This window comes from Aulonocara sp. 'chitande type north' Nkhata Bay, linkage group LG4 (genome assembly GCF_057382095.1).
Source record: "Aulonocara sp. 'chitande type north' Nkhata Bay isolate Kocher_YH1m ecotype deep benthic linkage group LG4, A_spYH_male_GT1.1, whole genome shotgun sequence".
In the NCBI taxonomy this organism is placed as follows: domain Eukaryota; kingdom Metazoa; phylum Chordata; class Actinopteri; order Cichliformes; family Cichlidae; genus Aulonocara; species Aulonocara sp. 'chitande type north' Nkhata Bay.
The window spans coordinates 19631493-19654098 of record NC_141347.1 but is presented as its reverse complement, the minus strand read 5'-3'; the positions used below and the strand labels follow the sequence as shown (position 1 = coordinate 19654098).

General features: G+C 41.1%; 1 protein-coding gene across 1 annotated transcript in view; it reads right to left on the bottom strand.

Annotated features, from left to right (window-relative positions):
• Positions 1-3504: 3504 nt before the first annotated feature.
• Positions 3505-22606, bottom strand: part of elfn2b (extracellular leucine-rich repeat and fibronectin type III domain containing 2b) — an 85989-nt gene continuing 66887 nt past the window's right edge. Inside the window, exons 3-4 of the mRNA XM_086288943.1 lie at positions 15333-15987; positions 3505-14344 (exon numbers count right to left, since the gene is read on the bottom strand). Of these exons, the coding sequence (XP_086145069.1) occupies positions 11816-14344; positions 15333-15671 (2868 nt within the window). The 5' untranslated portion in view covers positions 15672-15987 and the 3' untranslated portion in view covers positions 3505-11815. The remainder of the gene's footprint in view (positions 14345-15332; positions 15988-22606) is intronic.

The window sequence follows — 22606 nt, the reverse complement described above, 5'->3', positions numbered from 1 at the left end:
GTCACTTTCTGAAGATCTTTTAAAATTTTCCTTTGGATGTTTGTTATTATGATTTCAGAGGAAATGTTTTTAACTGTTAATCCACTTAACACTGACCTATGAATCATTCAAACTTAAGATAGGGCACCTAAGTGAAGGTGTTGTGTCTAGCAACACCTCAGAATGGTGTGCAGTGCGGTTAGCGTAAATTGGTAAAGTGGAGGACAAAAGAAGAAGCAGTAAGTCTAACAAACTATCTACAGCAGACAACACTAACTAAAACTTATGTACATAAGAAAGAGGGAGAAAAATCCAGCCAAGAATTGACCTCAGAGAAACATCTAAGCCTTCAGCTATAGCTTAATTAGAAAAGCTCTCAGTCAAAAGGACATTCTTAAGCAATGGAAATAGGGAGAAAAGGCTGAGGTTGGCCAAATTACATAAGAGCTGTAAATTACAAGAACCTACGTTTCATAACATTTAGTGCCACCGATCCTTTTTTTTTTCCTGCATGAGGAGGCTTCTCCAGTTTCATGTGTATCCATAGACAGACAGAGAGAGAAAACATGTGAGGTTAAAGGAGATACAGTAACACTTTCATTTTCTCATCACTACAGGCTGCAGAGTTCTCACAAAACTTTGGAGGTTATCTTTGTTCTCTTTTGTGCTGCGTGCTTGGATAATCTGCTTTTTCAGATCTTTACTTACTTTGTGTCTGTCTTCGCAGAATCCCCCTCTACCCCCCACCCCTCCAATCCTGTGGTGATAAAGAGCTTAACATGGATGGTTCAGGGTTATGGATATTTAGAAGTATGAGATACTTTTATGGCTGCAGATTTTGGTTTAAAAAAATCCACAGCAGGGAGGTTGAGGCAACAATGAAGAGGCTGAAGTGTTGGAGTAAGAATGTGAAAAAATGGAAAGGGATGTTGTGGAAGACGGGTAGGAGAACGGTTTTCACTGATAATAGTTAGGTATTGTTAAAATAACTGCATTAAAATCGTAATAATAAATGAATAATTTAACTCTGGTTAAATAGTAAATGTGTCTTCAACCTCCAAAGTGATCTTTAGATTGCTCCAATACATAAATAAATAAATAAATAAATGAACACTTTGAAAACACATCAGATGTCAATGGAAAAAAAAACCTGTTGGCTATATACTAATATGGACTGGGTAATGTGTTAGGGATTAAAGCATGCCACATCATTTGATGGCACTCCCCGAGAATCAAAGTGAAAAAATTATGTGGCAGGCTAGTTCCTCTAGCCCAAGTTTCACTGCAACATGTCAAAATGGAACTCAGTAGTTTGCATTGCAGTCAGGGTGCCGTTCCCTAGTCTGTAGTCTTTGTGTCCCTCTATTGAAATGCCTCTCTAGACCTTCATTTACTCACTTTAAGCTAGTCATGCTGAATGATGTTACAGGCATATCATGTTCTCCACATCTTCTCCAGACCCGTTCGTGTCTGTCACATGTACCCAGGTTGACCTTGGGCACATGTGTGAACACCACAGGGTGCCAGTGATGACAAAAGCCAGTTGGGTCCCACAGTGCCAAGCAGTGAACATAGGGCCTATTAGAAAATGTTGACTAAAAGCTGTTCCCTTAATTTTTTAAGCTGAGTATTATGAATGGTAAAACATTGGTTTTGGCCTTAGTGTGTTGCATTTGCATTGCATTTAAGTGTTCTCCTTGCTCTTGTGTGGGTTTGCATGTTAGTTTAACTGGTCATAGGTATGGATGTGAGAGTGTGTCATTACAAAAAAACAGAAAAAAAAGGAAACAAAGAAAAAAAAAAGAGAGTGTGTCATTGCACCGTAATGGATTGGTGACCTATTCAGCATATGTTGCACCTTTCAAAATATATCAGCTGGAATAGGCCCCACTGAAGTACTCTTCAGTGGTACTCTGATTGTAAATACTCTTGTACTCACTTGCTGCTACACTATCTGAACAATATACATTAAACAACAATATCTATAGACAGTTTTACACGGCTTGTGTTTGCAAAAACTACATCTAATATTATGTTTCACAATAAATAGGTAATGAGGCTAATATTTATCAAACATCCTGCTATAATTCTTGTTGCTGTTAATATTTTTGCTATCCTCCTTCAAATACTGGATCCTATTTAGGCTATAAACTGTGAAGATGAATTTAAAAAAAAATAATTGTGCCACACTGGTAAGTAGTGGGAGGTGGTGCACAAGAACCAGAGGCTGTTTGCAGAAACCAGGCAGTGGCCAGTCAGAAATGGCCTTTCATCACCTCTAAAAGTTTGTTTCAGACAGTGAATGAACCAAGTCTGCATCAATCCCCAGTATAAAAAATGAGGGTTTTATAGTGTGAATCACTATAATTAGTGATTCACACTATATTAAGTAGTTTTCAGGAACAGATTTCTTGAAGGACATTCAAAGCTCCTCTGTGGATCTTTGATGCTTTTTGTTCCTCTGTCTGTTAAGATAATCCCACACTGCTTCAGTAATTTTGAGGTCCAGGCTCTGAAGAGACCAATCCATGACTGATAGTCTCCCCCTGTCCGTTTTTCTATCCAGATGTGCTTCTACTGCAGTGAGCTCGTTGTCATACTGATAAATGAACCCTTTGTCAATTACAGTTTCCAGGTATAATTGACAAATCTAACCGGACTTTTCTGTGTTCATAATTCCATCATTTTTGACAAGATCTTCTAAACCACTGACTGAAATGCCAGAGCCTCCACGTTTTTACAGATGGCTTTAGACACTAAGTGTTGTACCTTTCTCCTGATTTCATACAACTGAATCACTGAACTCAGTGTGATTTGAACCAGAAATGTTACACTTGTATGCCTCACTGTATTCATTCATAAGACCTGTTCACACTGATTTTCATACCAGTTCTTATGTCATTTGGAATACCACAGTCACGAGTGGCAAAGAAAAACTTGGAGGACTATTGCTCAAGATCACTTTGAAAATTTCTTTGAAGTTGTAGCTCTTTGGAAGTAAAATATCACGAAATGAGCGTTGACTCAAGACCTTTTCACAGTACTGCAATCCTTAAGATTAGCACAGAGAATAAATAACTCCTCTGTGTTCCAAACCCAGCATTTTAAATGCTACTAGCAAACTCCCAAATCCCTGTCATTTTCTGCCTTCAGGCTCAGAAACCTCTCTGGCCGTTTTTCTCATTAAATTTGTATCCTCACCTAAGTGTTGACTCACATTGGACTTAAAAATCCAACTCTCAATGGAACAGTGACTGAGGCGGACATTTTTGTTGTTTTCATGAGTCATCAGCTTTCAATTTTTTCAACACTTTGAGTGCTTATGTGTGCCAGTGGGTCCTCTAAACAAAGGACTCCACTTTTAATGGAGAGTACAAGAGGCTACTGGTGTGTATTGGTAGGGGAAATGATTTGTATTTAAAGAAAAAAATATAATAATAAAGCTACAGAAGAATGTTACGCAATCAGTGTAACCATGAGGTAATTCAGCGAATTAAAGAGATCTCTCACAAGTGTTTCTTTTTAAATTACAAATTTATTGCAAATATAGAAATAGATCTTTTGTACAGAAATTGCAAAGGGAAATGTTAATATCAGCAACAAATATTTAAAGAAAGCGGAAAGCCAAGATTTGCTGCCATCAGTCAAAAAAATTCCAACCACAGGAAGTGGATCCTGCTGTGGCCATTTTCAACTCTTCATTTTAGACAAAGACCTCCTGATGCTGTCAGCTAGGCAAGACTCACATTTCGACATAAATTTTACACACATTTCCAAACAGGAACTAAAACCATATGATAATTGTGAGAATTTGCCTTAGACCTTGGCCTTACAGAAATCACACAGATGGTGGTCGCGCCTCAGCTCAGTAATTAAACTACATATTACATAGTTGTGACCACAAATACTGACACTTTTAGGGGGCTTTTCATGCTGCTTTACACTTATTTTCAGCTGGTACAACCTGCAAGAAAGCCAAATGCTTCTAATTTTTCTTTTGAGAGTTTAAAAAAATGAATGAAAAATGCTTCTGTAAAAAACAAAAAATATTTTATATACAGTAAACGAAAATAAAACATCACCATAACAAATGAAAAGCAATGATTTAAGGACTGAAAAATTACTGTACATCAGAAACCTGCACTGTACTTTTCTAAAACATGGCTTTATTGGTCACAGTGTGCATGTGGAATGTGATATTGGTGCTCAGCAGAATTTCAATAATTGATCAGCAATTTTGATATTGCTAGTCGTCTTTTTCAATAGTAATTTCTATATATGGGTTCTTTCTCATTTCTCTCTAACACTAGATGTTTCGAAATTGTGTTTACTTGACGGCAAATATGAACAATTAATGCTTTTGTTGCTGTAAGGCAAGAATGGCACTATTAGCATTTGAACAGTCCACATTTATTTCCTCAGTGATTTGAGGAGGGCCCTTGATTCTGTGGACAACGGGCCATTTTTGCTGTAGAGTTTTCAATCTCTGGCACTGACAAGGCCAATCATTCTGGATTGGGGATTATTATAGCACTGGGCTGTGTGACGCAGCCTCTGCTGTTTGTGAGTACAGAAAACATTTCCACTGATCCTAATCATTGGCTCCAAGTACTGAACAGCATTTGGTCTCACCACATTGCAACCTTTTTTGCAATTTTCACAGCTTTTGGATCAGGGGTTAGAGAAATGGGAGCTCTGAGTTACAGATTACCCTCCAGTACCAATATAGAACTGATCTGATTACAGTGCCATTTCACCCAATTAAAACCAATCTCTATAAATTGGCTACCCAACATAGCCTGGGCCCTTTTGAAAAGCAGAGGACCCAACTTAGTCCTGGGTTAATGCATTCAATGTTCTCTGTGTAATTGACACAAGCAGCCCTCTTAAAGTTTTGGCAAAGACTGGGCCACAAAATGGGCAATGAATATCTCTGCGGGAGGCGCTCAGCGTTATCGCTGCAGAAAGTAAACATGGCTATGATTTATGGCTTGCTGCCATGCACAAACCCTATAGCAATAACTAACATAGCAGGAGAGCCACAGTGAGTGTTACTAACATGTTACAGGATGGGTAAGAAAATAAAATGCACCAGAGTCTTTGTGGTTTTCTTTTCTAAGCGTGCGCTCTGTTTTTTAAGTGCTGCAGAAGAATAAGTACAAGAACCTCAGTTTCAGTTTCAGCTCCTATAATGGCACAGCTATGTCTTTTCTTTGATTCAACTTCAGACCACCTGTTTTGCACATTCAAGAAGTTTTCCAGCAGAAGAACTACTTAATTAAATAGTCTATTATTCAAGGATGATGATAAATGGCTGATTTACAACTGGCCGGATACAGGGTGAATTTAATAAACTAGTTGGATAGAAAGCCAGCAGGCTCTCAGACCAGAGCAGGAGGAATGAAAATCATTCATTTGCCTAACAGCAAGGGGGCTGAGGCTGAGGGAGAAGCTGCTGAGGCTGCATTAATTTGCCAGTGAATGCTAACTGAATGATTGAGATTAGGTTAAGAATATCCACAGTGTGCTTGCGTCACTACAAAAAGAAAAAAGAAAAAAAGGAAAACATTTTTTTTTTTTTTTTGCCATGGCTGACAGACAGAGTATGATCGGGTAACTCTCAAGCTTGAAAGATAACTTTGCATGGAGAAGAAAGAAGAAGAACCGAGAGCAGATGGATGTAAACAACCAGCAGCTTATTATATATTTACCCTCTTTTTATACACCTGTTGCTAAAGATTAGCATATCTGCAGAGGTAACTGTCAGTACACTTTATAATACAACCACCCAAATGAAAACCAGTAGGCAAGAATCAAAAATGTAAGTATAACATCACCATTGTTTTAGAAAAAAAAAACTAAGGCTAAAACCTAGATGTTCAAATCAAAGGTACTTGACAATATTTGAGCCCCTACAGTTTTTGTTTTCGATGTACGTCCACTTATTGTACACAACAATATATTTTGTCTCTCAAAAAATACAGGGAATCATGCAAATATAACAACTTTTTCTTTTATGTAGTACACTATGTTAAGTTTTCTCTGTTCTTAAACCTTTATAACATAAATCATCGCAAGTACTAAAAGTCAGTCTCTTTGTCCCCAATAATTTCCCAATAACCTCCCCCCTACACCAAGAAAAAACAAACAAACAAACAAAAAAGAAACTAAAAAAAGAAAAGAAGACAACTAAACTGAAAAATAGGTACACATAGACATATCAATAGATCAGGCTGAGTTATAAAAAACATCCATAGAAGCATTTTTAACCTTACTATATTTTTTTTCTTTTATCTAGTGTACAAAATTCACAGATATTTCACAGATTCTATTAGTCCTTTGTCCCTCTTTGGAAACTGGGTCCGATCAGCCCATTTGGGCTTACTGTTATAGGATAGAAATAGGATTTTCAAATGCTCTTCTGCTCAGAAACCACATTAGGGGTAACTTGTACATTCAGGTGAAGGATAGTAGTTGTCACTGAATGCTTTCAGCTTACAGATTTTTACAGTTAGATTTTCCAGAGAGCTTGGCAGATGGAAAGGAAGGGCTGGCGGTTCTCAGCCTGTCAGTGCTGTGTGAAGAGTGAGCAAAGCCAGGTTTCGTTTGTTTTTGCCGAATTCCTTTCACCGTTTTACGAAAATACAATTTCACATTAGGCTAACACACACACACACACACACATACACTTCAGCTCTCATCCAGCCTAGTGCCTTATTCTTTCAGGACCGTGTCTATTACCTGCCTTTCAAGAAAATACTCATTTAAGTTTGATCTCACTGTGACCCATCCTGACTCATGTGTTTCCTGGTGAGGGAAGGTAAAAGGAGAAGAAAGGGGAGGCAGAAAATGCTTAATAAACACACATAATAAACAAGTTGAAAAATTCAGTTTGATGATGGTCTTATGACACCATGTATTATTAAACATATAACTGTATTGCTAAACTTACTCAATATTTATCATTCAGTGTTGTGATTAGGTAATGATTGTTATATCTTATACATATAGATATCCTCTATATTATTTTACAGTAGGAATGTATAAATGATGATGATTGCCAATTATGACAACCAATAGAGTGCATCAAGGATTAATTGTCTGGGTATAAAATTCAATTTTATGCAGTTCTCAAACAAAATTATTTATTCATTATTATTATTACCATTGATCATTGAATGAGACTAAGACATAAGGCATCAGAACTGAACCTAATTCAAGCCTGACTTGGAGAAAGTGCAAATCATAAAAGCCAGACTCTAAGAAAAGGTTCAAACATTAATAGTACACTGCATGGTTTTCTCATGTCTGACTTGCCGGTTGCTTTGAGACAAACAACATCGATGGAACTACAAAAACAACCATCCATCTCCAAGTGAGTCACCCTCCAGGGTTTCAGTGAGGACATGGGCAGGGAAGGAAGATTTTTTTGCTTCATGTTTTTTTTTTCCTTACTCTGTGAGACAAACAAAAAAAGTAAAATCTCATTGCTAATGTTCTGAAAAATATTTAAAGTTTTGTCTCAATTTTGAATGAATAACCTAAAGGATTCTTTGACCAAATGGTTAGTCTCTATTGCATTGAATTGAAATCCTATGTATTTTATGGATTGAATTTGATAGACTACCATTCAATGTAGAGATCATGCCACAGTTGTCCTGAATTAACAGTACTGCCAATCACTAAAATCATTTTTTATGTTTCTGCAATGGTTAATCCACTAGTATGCAGAAGCTCTTTAAGTGAAATTATATTTTAATGCTTGTATTTTAGCATTTCGTAATTACAATATTGTTCTTATCCATGAATTTTCAAATGTACTGTTTTACAAAAAAGTAGAAAAAACACTAACAAACATTTTTTATTTTGTTATTGAGACATCAAATTGCTTTACTTTCCTGAAAATGAAAAAAAATAGTTTTAGTGGTTGATGGTGCAGCTGATCAATTCGTAACTTCCCAGAGAAGTCCAGCATGTTGCCTCAAATTTGGACATTTATGATTTGCAAAATAAAGACCAATATATATTTTTAGTTTGAAACAAATTTTGACAGATTTCTAAAATATTTGTTTTCTTGTTTTCTTGACAGGTGGTCTAATCAATTTGTTAAGTATCTAATAAGTTTAAAACACCATCTGGTGCGTTTCAAACAAAAATAGATGGCAGACATTTATTTGAGAGGGCAAAAGTGGTTGCTCACCTTCTTCTGTTCACAATCATGCTCAATATTATCTGTGGCTGTTTTTTTGTGTTTTCTGAAAGCAAGTTTTACTGTCTCACGATTCAAATTTAAATGTTAATTTTAATTATGCGTTTTAACTACATTTTTGGTAAAATGTAGTTTGTATTTTGGCAACAACTTAAAATTAACTGTAATGGTAAAACTCTGCTCAACTATAATAATAACAGTCATTTGAGGTTTAGTGAAGCTACTCAGAAATCATTAGAAATGTTGGCACTTCTCTCAAATGCAGTGAAAACTGAGATCTAAGCAAATGTTTCAAAATTGAGCAGAAGAGCACTTGACAACAGAAAGTTTATCTCCTGAAAATCACTGATGTATTAAAAGTGTTAAATAAAACAGAAAATGTATAGGGGAAAAGTCAGTGACAACATTGATAAAATCAAATTACTTATATAGTTTTCAGTGCCAAGCCACATAAGTTGAATGCTCAGCTGAGGTCTTTTTATACATCTAAATGCAAATAGGATTGGGTTTTGCCATATTGGGCAAGCTATTCAGCTTGCTTGCAAGCCACTTTGCAACCTCACAGACTTTCTATCATTGATGTCTGTACTGTTCTGCCATGTTCTCTGGTCTTGCTGCCACCAGCTTTTCATGAATTCATGTGGAAAGGCACGGAAAACCCAGCACATAGCCCTATCACCAAATACAACTTCCTGCACACAATACTAAGAGCTACAGTGGTCCTTTTCACTGAACAGTAATGTCAAATGTTATTTTGTCAGGTAGATTAACAAAAACGGCAACTGAAATGAAAACCGTCCTGATATTCCTTAACATATGTTGCTTATGCTTAACCTTGCTGTCTATTTCTGTAAACTTATTATGGCAGATGAAGAATGCACCAAGTTCTTTCTGTAGGATTAGATACTCTTAGTACATACAAGTAAACAAACTGGTAAAACTAAGTCAGTTACAGTAACATGTTACTTAGAAAAAAGCAGAAAAGACTTCCAGGACTGTATTATATGTTCATCACACGGTGCTTCATTGTAAAAACAAGGCAGATGAGGTGGTGCATCCCCGATACACTGTTGCTAAAAGATTACAGTGGACCCAGACGCACACAGCTATGCACTGATCCAACGATTATGACCTCTGAATCTGACTCTATCCAAACATCTTGATAAACAAGAAGAAAAGAGAGGAAGAAGGAAATACAAAGATCAGTGTGGAAATACATTATAGTTTGCATATCATTCCTGTTCAACCTGCAGTTTTTTTAATAGAATCAATCCACTACTAAAAAGCAACATCACAAAGAAAAAAGAACAGAAAAGCAGCAGTGTTGGTACACGGTGCACCCCTCCTCCAAGTTCTGCCTGCAACAAACCTCATTTAATGAAACGGAGCAGGTCGTGTTCGGTACCCTGCTCACATCACACCTACTGTGTACATCATTGAACCTGTGGGAGCAGGGAAGGTGGTGGGAGGCGGACCAAGCGAACACTACTTGCAATATACAAGTGAGCGTAAGAAGAAAGAAAATATATACCTGACAGTAAACTTGTCATTAAAACTTACTGAAGGTAGCCGTGAACAAAGATATGGAGCGGTAACCGCTGATTTAGTTTTCACATTTTTAGGGTATTGTGTCTCTGATTGTGTATGTTAGCTGATGATATGAAAATTTAACTGTTACACAGCACTTAAGGTAAGCAGGATGCCTTTTTGAGTCCCACGAAACAAAGGTGTCATTATTACAAGCAAGTCATTTCGGTAGAAAATTCAAGAAAAGGCCCGATAATCCTGTTTATGATTAGAGATTATGGGATGGCTGAGTTAGCAAGGGGAGAAAGATACACTGGACATGTTTGACATCTCTACACTTACACATGCCGTTAATAATCTAGTTCAGACTCAGACAACCAGCCACGGGGCGAAATATTGACGAATATTAATTTTAATTAGTTGGGGAATATACAATATAATCGAACAAGGCATGCCAACACCTGCTTACAATGACCACTGTGTACCACACAGCCACACACACACAATCATGAGGCATAGAGTGCAAGCAGACATGCCTGTAACAAGATTTTTTTGTTTGTTTTTGTGGGTTTTTTTGTTTTTTTAATTATCAGTTATATACAACAGTAACATTAATTCCCAGAAAAGAACAGATACATTGGCAGTAATTAGAAGTGTCCTTTCCCTCTCTGCCTCAATGAGTTTTAATGTAAGAGAAAGGATTTGGAATGTACGGTCGTGCTAACACTAAATGATGAAAATAGATTTCCCCATAACCTGCCTGCTTGTCTACTTACATTCACTGTGGCTGCGGAAAAGGATTTGTAACCTGGGTTGAACCCTTCATTTCTTTTTTTGGCCTCTGCCATATATGGATCACACGTCTTGTGATATGATTAAAGTGATATCTATCGCTTTAATCAACCTATGTGTTACATGGTAAAGTTCCCTCATTGTACACCACATCCTACACCGTCAGGTAAGTAGTATTTAAGGGGATGTTAATGTGTCCTCTGTATTGCTTCAGACAAACACCATAATTCAGATCATTGCTCAGCGAAGTACGATTTAGGTCAGTGAGGATATTTTAGGGAACACGTTCTTTACTCATTAAACAATGCAAGATTGTTACTCGGAAGGATGCGGGTTTTAGATATCACCCTGGGTCAACACACCTGAATCAAATGATTAGTTCATCACCAGGCCTCTGAAGAACTTCAAGACATGTTAAAGCGGTCATTTAACCATTTAAATCAGCTGTGTTGGATCATCTAAAACCTGCAGGACACCGGCCCTTGAGCGTTCCCGCACCCTTGCTTTAGACGCATCCATGGCACTGTTTCCGGCCAATGTCCCAGTCTATCTTTTTCCTATGATTTTCCTAGAACCCACTTCACTATATTTTATCTTCATATGTTCATTTCTTTACAATTATTCCTTTTTTTAGTGTGCCAGATGCTTTTTGAAATGCAAATACCTCGGCCTCAAGAAGGATCTAAGAGAATAAAGTCAGAGCCTGAATTTGACATCTCTGTTCACTAATCTGCATGTTGTCAGTTGTACCACAGCACAGATCACACCCTATCAGATTCACCATTACTTAGAACGTCTAAATAATCCCAGGTGGAATGCTAAAAACGTATGCAGCACCCAATAAAAAAAAACAACTCAAAACATCTTGGATCACACTAAGCAGAAAATGAAGGGAATCAGCATTTACTCTGTGACAACCCACAGATGAAAACATGGCACTGTTAAAGATGGTCCTTTGCATCACAAAATGTGATCAGTCAAATAGAGTACTAAATTACACAGTTGGCATTTGCTCCCTGTACTATAAATGAAACCCACAAACACTGAATAAGAATGAACCATAGAAGTTGCTACAATGATGTGTAAAAAAAAAAATGACTCAGATCCCAGGCACAGTTTTGCAGTCCTTGCTCTTAGCGCAATATTTATACACCTAGCATGCCAAAAGGAGAAAAAAAAACCTAAAGGCAAAATTTTGTCCTACATTTTTCTCCCTATGAAGTAAAACTGATTTCTCTGGCCCAGGGGTGCATCAGTAAAAGCAGTATCTGAACTCTATATCCTCCAGTGGTTAACTCTGGCCCCCAGTCACAGCTTTTGCTGTGCTGACACACCCTTCCAGTAATCAAGAATGTCATGCAGGTCCTCGCCTTTAGCAAACTGCACCTTTTTTCGAAGGGCATTTCCAGCGGTCACATAACAGGACTCATCACGTGGGCCTTTCCTGTAGGGACGAAAACGCTCCCAGATCCGCAGTGAGCTCTCTGAGCAGTACTCGGGGCTGGAGGAGTAGCCTGAGTAACTGGAATGATGGCGGGCAGGCGAAAGCTGGGAGTAAGAAGCTGCGTCCCTGCGGGACCGTGTCAGGGGCTTTAGGAATGAAACTCTTTGGGCTGGGGAACCCTGGTGGGAGCCTTCATAGTAGAGAGCGGGGACAGAGTGGCGGTGCTCCGAGCAGTGGTAGTCCTGCTGCACCTCCAACTGCTGCTGCTGCTGCTTCTGCTGCTGTTGATGTTGTATCTGTTGCTGCTGATGGTAATGGTGGGATTTTTGGTTGTCCTGATGTTGGGCACCAACACCACCACTGTCGCAACCACCACCACTCCCTCCACCACAGCTCCCACTTCCCACTAAAGGGAGTCTCTCCAGGGGCTCCCCACAGCCCACAGGACTGGCCCGGTCTGGGTACTGCTGCTGCTGTTGATTACAGGCATCTGGGCTCCTTGGCTCAGGGACATCCAGGCTGTACACCCTGGCTCCTCCGCGCTCCCTGTCTCGACCCATGGAGCCACAAGATGTGGTACTGCACTGTTTCTTGACAGAATTTACAATAACGACAGCTGCATCTGCACTCATTTGCCGCTGAATGGGACGTACAGCATTGGCCGGAGGAGGGGGCCTGTAGGGGGGAGTGACAACAAATCCCCCACCACTGATTCCAGGGCGCTCAGAGAGAGGGGCATTCAAGGCAGGGAGTGGAGGTGGAGGGGGAACTTTGTTGGGAGCGATGACCTGGCATGTCTCTGTCATCCCTTGAGAGAGTGGGATTAGGCCACGTGTTAGGGAGGACGTGCTGGTGGGCGGTGGGGAGGTGGGATTGGAGGAAGAAGGGTTTGTAGAGGCCCCTGAAGCAGCAACTGCAGCTGCATCCAGTTTCAGGGCATCAATGCAATTGTTAATGATCTGATTAACCTTGTCCACCTCCATGGCAATAGTTGAGATCTCAGATGCAGAACCATGCCCATCATCATCCGAGTCATCGCCAATATCAGTTCCATCATCGTCCCTCAAGTCTTCTCCCCTCATCACTCCATGCATACCATCTCCCATCCGCTCCACCCCTGCCCCTCCAGTTCTGATATCCATATAGTTCCCTTTGTTTGTAGCCATGGCCTCCGAAAAGGCAGTGGCCATCTTTTCCACTTGTGGGATAGAAGAAAGTCTTGAGGAAGTGGTGTTGGCTGAGTGGAGCATTCCCGAGCTTGAGGATGTCGACATGGGAAGTTTCCCTCCATGGTGATGCTGATACTGGTGATGTTCTCTGGACTGTTCCTGGAGTTTGTGGACTGCTGATGGATCATTTGCTACTGCTGCTGCCACCTCTGGTCCATAGCGCATTTCTAGTATAGTTTTCTTGACACAGATAGATTTCCTCTTCTCATCATGCATCCGTTTTTTACGAAGACAATAGTAGACAAGGCCTAAAATGATTAGCATGCCAAAAAGGCAGCCCACAATAGTCATTATATAGTGAGTAGTGGTGGAAGGTGTGGGGAGCATATCATCTTGACTTTGCCCCCGAGTGGAAAACTGGAGGCAGGTGTGGTTGTAACGTTGAGAGTTGCGGATGGATACCACACAGAAGGTGTAATTACTGCGTGGTTTTAGTTTGTTAAGGGTGATCATCTCCTTCTTGTTCTTCAAGTTCATGACATCAGACACAAATGTGTTGTTGTATTGTGTTAGAATATACATTTTACTGAAGGGCTTTGGAATCTTCACAAGGAGAGATGCTGATGACAAAGAGACATGATGGAGCTTTATGCTGGGACTGAAGCTGTCTTCAGTAGACGAGGAAGAGGTTGTAGGCTGGTGGTATGGTCCTATACCACCAAACATCTCTGGTCCGATCCCAGAAGGACCATCTAAATCTGGCGGTAGAGAGGTCATTCCTGGAATCATTACACCGTCTCGGCAGTGATGGTACAAAATGTTTTTAGCATTCCGACCAGAATGTCCAGCTGCAATAGGACTCAGTAAAGGATAGCCAAACATCTCCCGCGGCGTCTCGCATAGGAGGCGGTCATAAGTATGTGAGACATTGTTGAAGAACTCCAACCAGGTTAGAAAACTATAAAGATCGCAGCCACAATGGAATGGATTTGCTGCCAGTTCACAAACCATAAGCCGACTAAGAACTGTGAAAGTGGATGGGTCAATGCGGGCAAGTTTGTTGGATGACAGGTCAATGCTGCTCAGGCTCGGGCACTCCCAGAATGCATTGCTGGCAACAACCTCAATCAGGTTGTGCTGCAGGAACAGGCACTGCATACGGCCGAGCCCTCTCAGCATACCCTCAGTCAAATTTGTCAGTTTGTTGTAACCCAACTGAAGAACCTGAGAAAAACAAGAGCATTTTTAAAATGATGTATTTTTAAGCTGGGGTCCCAAACAAATTACCAAATAACTGTGATGCTGTAGCATATTCTACAATTTGCATAACAATTCTAAAATATGTCTGTAATAACTAAGCCACCAGTATATGCTTTAATAAAAATGATATTTTAAATGTAAACACATTATTATCTTTTTTTGACTAAGATATGAAATTACAGTTATTTACTTGCTTTCCTAAATAGAAAAATTTGTTTCAGCAGTTGAATATTGTTCTTGAATAAGAACGAAGACTAGAGCTCAATTTTGGGCATCAAAACATGAGGTCACTTTGTTATTTGCCTAATAAATACTGTAAGAGTATAATTAGTAATTAATTAGTAGTATAATTTGTAGCTGTAAAAAAATCCTTAAAATCCTTAAAAATTTAGTACTAAATATAGTCTGCTTGAATAAGGTACAACAAACAATTAATACAACCTAAATCCTATGCATGCACTTGTCAATTTGAAAATGTTATGGTCAAATTAAGATCTAATGCACAGGTGTCAAACCTCGAGGGCCAGTGTCCTGAAACTTTTACATGTGTCCCTGCTGCAACACACCTGATAGAATTTAGTAGGTCATTAGCAAGACTATACAGAACTTGCCTGCATGCTGAGGTAGCAATTTAGCCATTTGATTCATGTTACAGAAGCTCAAGAGTGAATGAACATGTTGCAATAAAAGTAGATTTTAGAAGTAGATTTTTTTTAAACTTACACTTTTATTTAAATGTACTTAAGTAGGGTTACGGTTAGGGGTTGACACCTCAGCATGCAGTCAAGTCTTGCTAAAAGACTTGACTGCATGCTGAGGTCCTACAAATTTTATTAGGGTGTGTTGCAGCAGGGACACATGTAAAACTTTCAGAATACAGGACCTCACGGACTGGAGTTCGACACCCGTGATCTAATGCATCGTGTGCATTTAACACCCATCTTCTTGTTACCTGTAAATTGGCCTGTCCTGCAAAGGCTCCATCCTCAATGTAGTTGATTTCATTCTTGGTGAGGTTGAGGTCAGTCAAGTTGGTAAATCGATACATGGAACTGAAGAGCACGGCTTTCAGCTTGTTCTCATTCAATCTCAAGTCATGCACTGTGTTGTTGATGTGCTGGGGGATAGTCTCATATGGAGGCTGATTCTGGCTACATATAGCTAGCCACACATAGCCTTTGTCCCCCTCAATGAGCCAGCAGTCCCCATTAGCCGTGTTAGGGAAATAAGAGAAAAATAGGAGGGAAGGAAGAATAAGAAGGAAAGCGGAGGTGGTAGAAGCACCCTGCATTATTCCAATATAAATCAAAGGGAAAAAATGAAACTATAATCAGGGAAATAGAGGGAAATGGGAAAGAAAGGTGTGTTTACAGGTAAAGGAAAGCAACAAAAGCTGCTGGTAGGGTTTCCAAAGAGGAGATGGGTCTGGGTTGGGAGCGGTAAAAGGGGAGAAGCCTTCACGATACCAGTCTCTGCTTCATGGGGATTAGCAGGGGACCCATGTTATGTCATATTTTGTTGGATAAAAGTTTGAGGTAACACAGTTTGTCTTCAGTTTTAGTTGTGACAGAGCCAAATAGATAAACCTTTGGAATGATCAGTGGGATCTGTAAATGAGAAGAGAAAAAGGAGAAACATTAGAAAAGGAACATTTCTGAATGATAGACATGATGAAAACAAAACTATTTGGTTTTGGTTTATTTTGGCTTTTTTTTTTTTAAACAAATGTTGCTTGGAAGGGTTGTCAAAGAACACATGCTTAACAAAGAATGGAGGCTTTATTTGTGGACTTTAAAAGATTGAACTGAATTCAAACTTCACTAAATTCCTAATGTGGGCATCACAAAATCAGTCTGCTTTCAACTGGGCTTGTTCCAAGTTTTTTTTTCTTGTGCTGGCTTTTCTTTCTTATATATGTATTATATATTCATGCTGCACTCAAATGATGTTCTCTTAGCCAACTGCCTCTGCACTTAGTCATTACCTGCTGCTCCCCTCCCCAATTCATGAGGCTATGAGGTCATCAAGCTTTGGCTGATACCTACACTATGTGAACCTGCCAGTCTTTGTTGAGTCCTGAGAGGGCCTGTTTCAAACATGAAGTACAGCATTAATCATCCAAATGCTGACAGCACATTGTCTTCACAGACATTCCTTGTTATGACACTATCCTGCCAAAACCTAAGCTCTCTAACCCATCTGCATGTCATTTGAATAGCAGTCAAGCGTTTACATAAGGAGAGGATTAGCCGCCTGTTGCATCATGACAGACATTGTCCTCTTGCCGGCTCAGCAGCTGGGAAAAACATACTTACAATTACACATACGTTGCATATGCACACTAAAATGGACACGGAAAAATGTGGATGAGTACATGTGCACCCCGAAGCACATAGATGCCCTCATATAACAGCTCGCATGTATGCACACAGGATATCTAAAGGCAAACAAGTCAGGACAGATTCTGTACAGCGTTGAACGGTACAGTTTGTCTTTGTACTTGCCATTCTCTCTAAAAATCATCTCACATTCCCTCAGTTTTATATTCTCTTGATTCCCATCATCGTTTCATGAAAACAACAAGGAAAATCTCTCCCTGCTCCTCTGAGAAACAGACCAAATTTATTTCTTATGCTCTAAATTCTGCTTCTTTCTAAATCCGGCAAAGAATTGAACTCATTACAATTTATTCTGGTCCATGCTCCCCAGAGGTGTGAGCAGAATCAGGTCCATCTTCTCTTTTAATCTACTTATTACTGCAGAGAATGGTAACCCTGCAGTTCTTTGCATAATACTGCATTATCATGTATCTGATGACCTCGGGTACCTGTTAGGTATCTGGTCTTAAGATTTTATGGAGACACGGCACAAAGAAGACATTAAACATGTACTGGATAATGGATAAGACAAATAGATATGAAGACTAAATGTATGTTGTCTGTTTACAATTAATGCATTTAGTTCTGAATACTCAATTTATCAAATGTATACACAAGATTGTTGGTGAGGAGATTCAAATAAGTGCTTGACTTTCTGGCAAACTACAGAACAGTAAACATAACAAGAATATTACATTATTTTACTTGAACAGTGACTGAATGTGCAACATTTTTATGCCAGACTGGTCCAAAAGTCAGTTGTGAGAAACACCCAGGTATAAATAAATGCTCCTAAACTTAATTGATAATGTAAAATGAATAATCTCTTTTTTTATGTTTGATGATATCATTCCCGATGGCGGTTCAGTGCTTAGCACTGTCACGTCACTGCTCGATGGTACTAGGTTTGAACTGGCTGGGTTCTTGCTGTGTGGATTTTCTCCGTGTAACTGCATGAAGTTCTCTCCAGGTAGTCTGGCTTCCTCTCACAATCCAAAGGCATGCATGTTAAGTTAAATGGTAATTCAAAATTGCATCGGTAACCTGTTCAGAGTGTACCCCACCTCTCACCCTATGACAGCTGGAATAGGCTCAGACCCCCTACGACCCTGAACTGGATAAAAGGAATAAAATGAATGGATGGATAGATGGAACCTTAAATCACTGAATGGGTCCTTTACACTCACACCTACACATAACATTTGTATACCTTATAAGCAATATATTGCAGTCTTCTTTTCATCTCTTTACATTCTGTCTAGTGGCACAAATATATTCTCTGTTGAACTCATGAGCACGCACTGGGACACTCCCTTGCAACTGAGTGTCTTGCTCTTCGTCTGAGGTTTATCCCCTCCACAGGAGACGTGATCTCATTTGGCGCTCCACATACTGAAACCCAGAGGGTTCATACAAGAGAGGCAGGAAACACAGTACGTCTGCATGTGTGTGGTATGGGATATGATTACATAATTAGGAATACGGGACACGCAGAACACCTGTCTCAAAGGGAAAATGCATGACTCATATCATCGATCCATTTGTAACTATAAAAATGTAGGACACGGGATTCAACTTTTTTTTCTGCCAGTATTGCACACTGGTGTTGTACATTGTAAACTTTGCTTCCGCGACAAATATAAGAGCATACTTTTTAGATTTTGGTCTATATTAAGCATGCATTTTATTACAGACCAAATTCAAATGAAGCTCAGCAGAGGGGTTTGTTACTTTGATAAGCTATACACATTACACCGCACAGTATTAATAGCACTGGAAACTGACAGAATCAGTTTCTTGCTTCTTTTCATGAAAGCTATCTTTGACCTGCATATGTGCTCTTAGTAGGTCATGGCATCAGAAAAGTTCAAAGCTAGAAACTAAAAAGTGAACAGGTAGCTGTAAGCTTTTACCTCAAATATGTCTGGAAGCACAAACACCTCAGCCATAAACTGCTTAAATAAAAAAGAATAAAACATTATTTAGGTTTTGCACAATTAAAGCAATCCAAGATTTTAAACAAAGCAAATCTGAGCAATGTGTGAGCTGAAATTAGACACTTTAGATTTAGATTAAAAATGTGGATAAAGTGGCTACCTTAGCTTAAAGAATCCCAACACTATTAAACACAACTAAATGCTGTCTTTACTGAATATTGCATGCTGTGTAATCACATTTACTGGGAGGTATCCTCTTTAAGACAATGTAATTTTCTCTGCATCGTTTCAAGTGAAAAACCTGGATTTAGAAAAGCTCATATTTAATCATAGTCTGAAAACAAAAACAAAAGAAATATTTCAACTTCATAGAATTTCTAAAACCTTAAGGTTATAATGAGCTCGAACCCTTATAATGTTACACACTAAAAGGATAGAGTTCATAGAAAAAAGTGCTTGTATGAATGGGTGAATGAGGCAAATTGTATAAAGTGCTTTGAGTGCTCAGACAGAGTAGAAAAGTGCTATATAGGAACCGTTCCATTTACTATTCCATTACCATTTATCTCAGTGGCAGGTGTCACCAGGACAAAATTTTGCCGTAATGAGACACACACACATGCACACATGAACAACGTTAAGATGCTGTTGCCACACTGCTGCAGCTGGTGATAAATGGAAGGATCGGGGAAGCTTTTATTCTTTTATGCTTTCGTTTAAACCTTTGTGACAGACAAAGTGTCCATAACACAAAACCAGAATCCATCAAACAAACAAAATAGACTCCAACTCCAAACTTTTGGGGAATTTCATATTTAGTTGTTATTGATTGCCTACTTTGTAAATCTTTGTAATATATGTAATATATGTATTTATTATATATAATTCTTCGATCTTGTATGGTGCCTACACATACATACACAAACACACTATCACATTTCACCAGCACCCTTGCTTCTAGAACACATCTGGGTTACTTGGTGCAAAAGCTTATTGTCACGGTCCCCGTGTCTCTCTGGTTGGCCCACGCTGGCTACAGGTTTTGTTGTTGTTGTTTTTTTAGTTTTTTGTCTCTCCTCCTCCTCTCTGCCTGGGTGGAGCTCATTACGGGCTCTCACTCTTGGCCCACGCACCCCTGTGGATGGTGTCCACCTGCAGCTGATCTGGCTGATTTCCCCAGCTGCTATTTAAGGCAGTGGCACAGAGCAGCTCACCGCTGGAACGTCGAACCACCTGAGTTCGTGCTCGTGGCATATTCAAAGAAGAATCGCTTACACGTGTTTTATGTTGTGGAACTAACCTTTGACCTTCTGTCTGTAGATTCTGGACCGAATCACCGGACCTGTCCAAGTGGGGCAGTGTGTGAAGTGTTAGAGCGAGTGCGGCTGAAGAGGAGTGCGTGTGTGCGGAGGAGCGGTGGCGGTGACTGAGTGGAAGAGGAAGCGTGTGTGTGGATTCCCCCCCCCTTCTCTCCCTGGAGCCCTGGACCCCCTCCCAACTCACTGTACATATATTTTGCACTAAGGTGATCCCTATTGTAAATAAATCCCCTTTTGTTTCCTTGAAAGAACTGTCTGCGCGTGGGTCCGTTCAGTAGCCATGACAGAACGTTCCAGCCAGAATATGGACCCAGCAGACCTTGACCCAGTCCAGCGAGCCCTTGCGTCACAGGAGACGGTGCTGGTCCGCCACGAGGCGATGTTCTCACACCTGCTTGGCCAGATTGCGTCCCTCACCCAGGCAGTGGCTCGGCTTACACCGCTGGAAGGAACGCCCTCGGCGGCTCACCCCGCCCCGCAAGGCGCCGAAGCCCAAGCTGTGGAGCCGGCAGCAGCTGAAGTAACAGCCCCCTCTGCTCTGGAGCCAGGCACCGCAGGACTCCGTCTACCTGCCCCTGAGCCCTTCTCTGGTGAGCTGTCAAAGTGTGCAGGATTTTTGACGCAGTGCTCTTTGGTTTTCCGCCAACAGAGACGTTTGTTTGAAGATGATGGAGCAAGAATCGCATTCTTTGTACAGCTGTTACGTGACCGCGCGCTGCTGTGGGCACAGGCAGCGCTTAAAGCCAATCCAGACATAACCTATGCTGTTTTTCTCTCGAAATTTAAAAATGTTTTTGAGAAGGGATCCGGCGCCGAAGCAGCAGCTCATCGGTTGCTGAACCTGAAGCAGGGGAAGCGGAGTATGGCAGACTACTCCATTGACTTCCAGATTCTGGCTGAGGAGACCGGCTGGGGTGAGGATGCATTATGTTGTACCCTGCTAAATAACCTTTGTGAGGAGTTAAAAGATGAATTAGCCATGCGGGAATTGCCCTCCTCGCTAGATGCTTTAATGAGTTTGTGTGTGAAAGTAGACGGCCGCCTGCGTGCACGACGGAGTTCCCGGCTCCACCCCTTTCATGAGCCTTCGGGGCGGCCCAAGACGGTGCCCGGAGGAGCCCAGGCAGAGCTCCGTGAGCTCCGTGAGGAGTTGGACCAGGAGGAACCCATGCAGTTGGGGCACTCCCGGGTTAGCGCCACTGAGCGCCATCGCCGTTTGGTTTCGGGTGAGTGCTTGTTTTGTGGCAAGACAGGCCATTTCGTGGCAACCTGCCCGTTGCGATCAAAAGGGCGCGCCCGCCAGTAAAGGCAGGAATACTGGTGGGCGGGCTCTCTCAAGATTCTCCTCCACGTCTTCTGCTGCCAGCCAAGATAACTAAGCAAACCATGACACACTCTCTCTCCGCTTTAATAGACTCTGGCGCCGAACAAAACTTCATTGACTCACACCTCGCCAAACGCTTAAACTTGGTCTCCGACCCGTTGCCACACCCCCTTCGTGTTTCTGCTTTGTCGGGGCAGCGCCTACCAGACATCACTCATGTTACGGAGCCGGTTACCCTCACGTTATCTGGCAATCATTCTGAGACAATCAGCCTTTTTGTGTTTCAGGCTCCGCACGCCCCCCTGGTTTTGGGCCACCCCTGGTTGCAGCAACACAATCCGCGCACAAATTGGAAGAGGGGGTGCGTGTCTGGGTGGGGGGAGGAGTGTCATATGAATTGTCTTAGATCAGCCCCTCCCCTCGCCTCTACTGTCGAACCGCCCCCGGCTTTGGAACCACCGGACCTCTCCTCTGTGCCGCCAGTTTATCACGACTTGGCCGAGGTGTTTTGCAAAGACAGGGCGAGGTCGTTACCCCCCCACCGGCCGTACGACTGCGCCATTGAATTGCTTCCTGGGGCTCCGTTACCTACGAGCCGCTTGTACAGCATCTCGCGGCCTGAGCGGGAAGCAATGGAGACTTACATCTCAGAATCCTTGGCTGCTGGCATAATATGCCCTTCCTCGTCCCCGGTAGGGGCTGGTTTTTTCTTTGTTGAGAAGAAGGACAAATCGCTACGTCCTTGCATTGATTACCGGGGGCTGAACAAAATTACAGTCAGGAATAAATATCCTCTCCCGCTTCTCTCATCTGCATTCGAACTCCTTCACGGGGCCACCATGTTCAGCAAACTGGACCTCCGAAATGCATATCACCTGGTCAGACTCCGAGACGGCGATGAGTGGAAAACTGCTTTTAACACACACCTCGGTCATTTCGAGTACCTGGTGATGCCTTTCGGGCTAACCAACGCCCCAGCCATCTTCCAAGCGTTGGTTAACGACGTGCTCCGTGATTTCCTAGATCGGTTCGTTTTCGTCTATCTGGACGACATCCTGATTTTCTCTAAGACTGAAACCGAACATGTAACCCATGTAAAACAGGTCCTGCAGCGGCTGCTGGAGAACAGACTCTTTGTAAAGGGGGAGAAATGTGAATTCCACATTCAAACAGTGGCGTTCCTGGGTTACATAATTGACCAGGTTAACCTCAAACCGGATCCGGCCAAGATCAAAGCTGTTGTGGAATGGCCGGAACCAACTGATCGC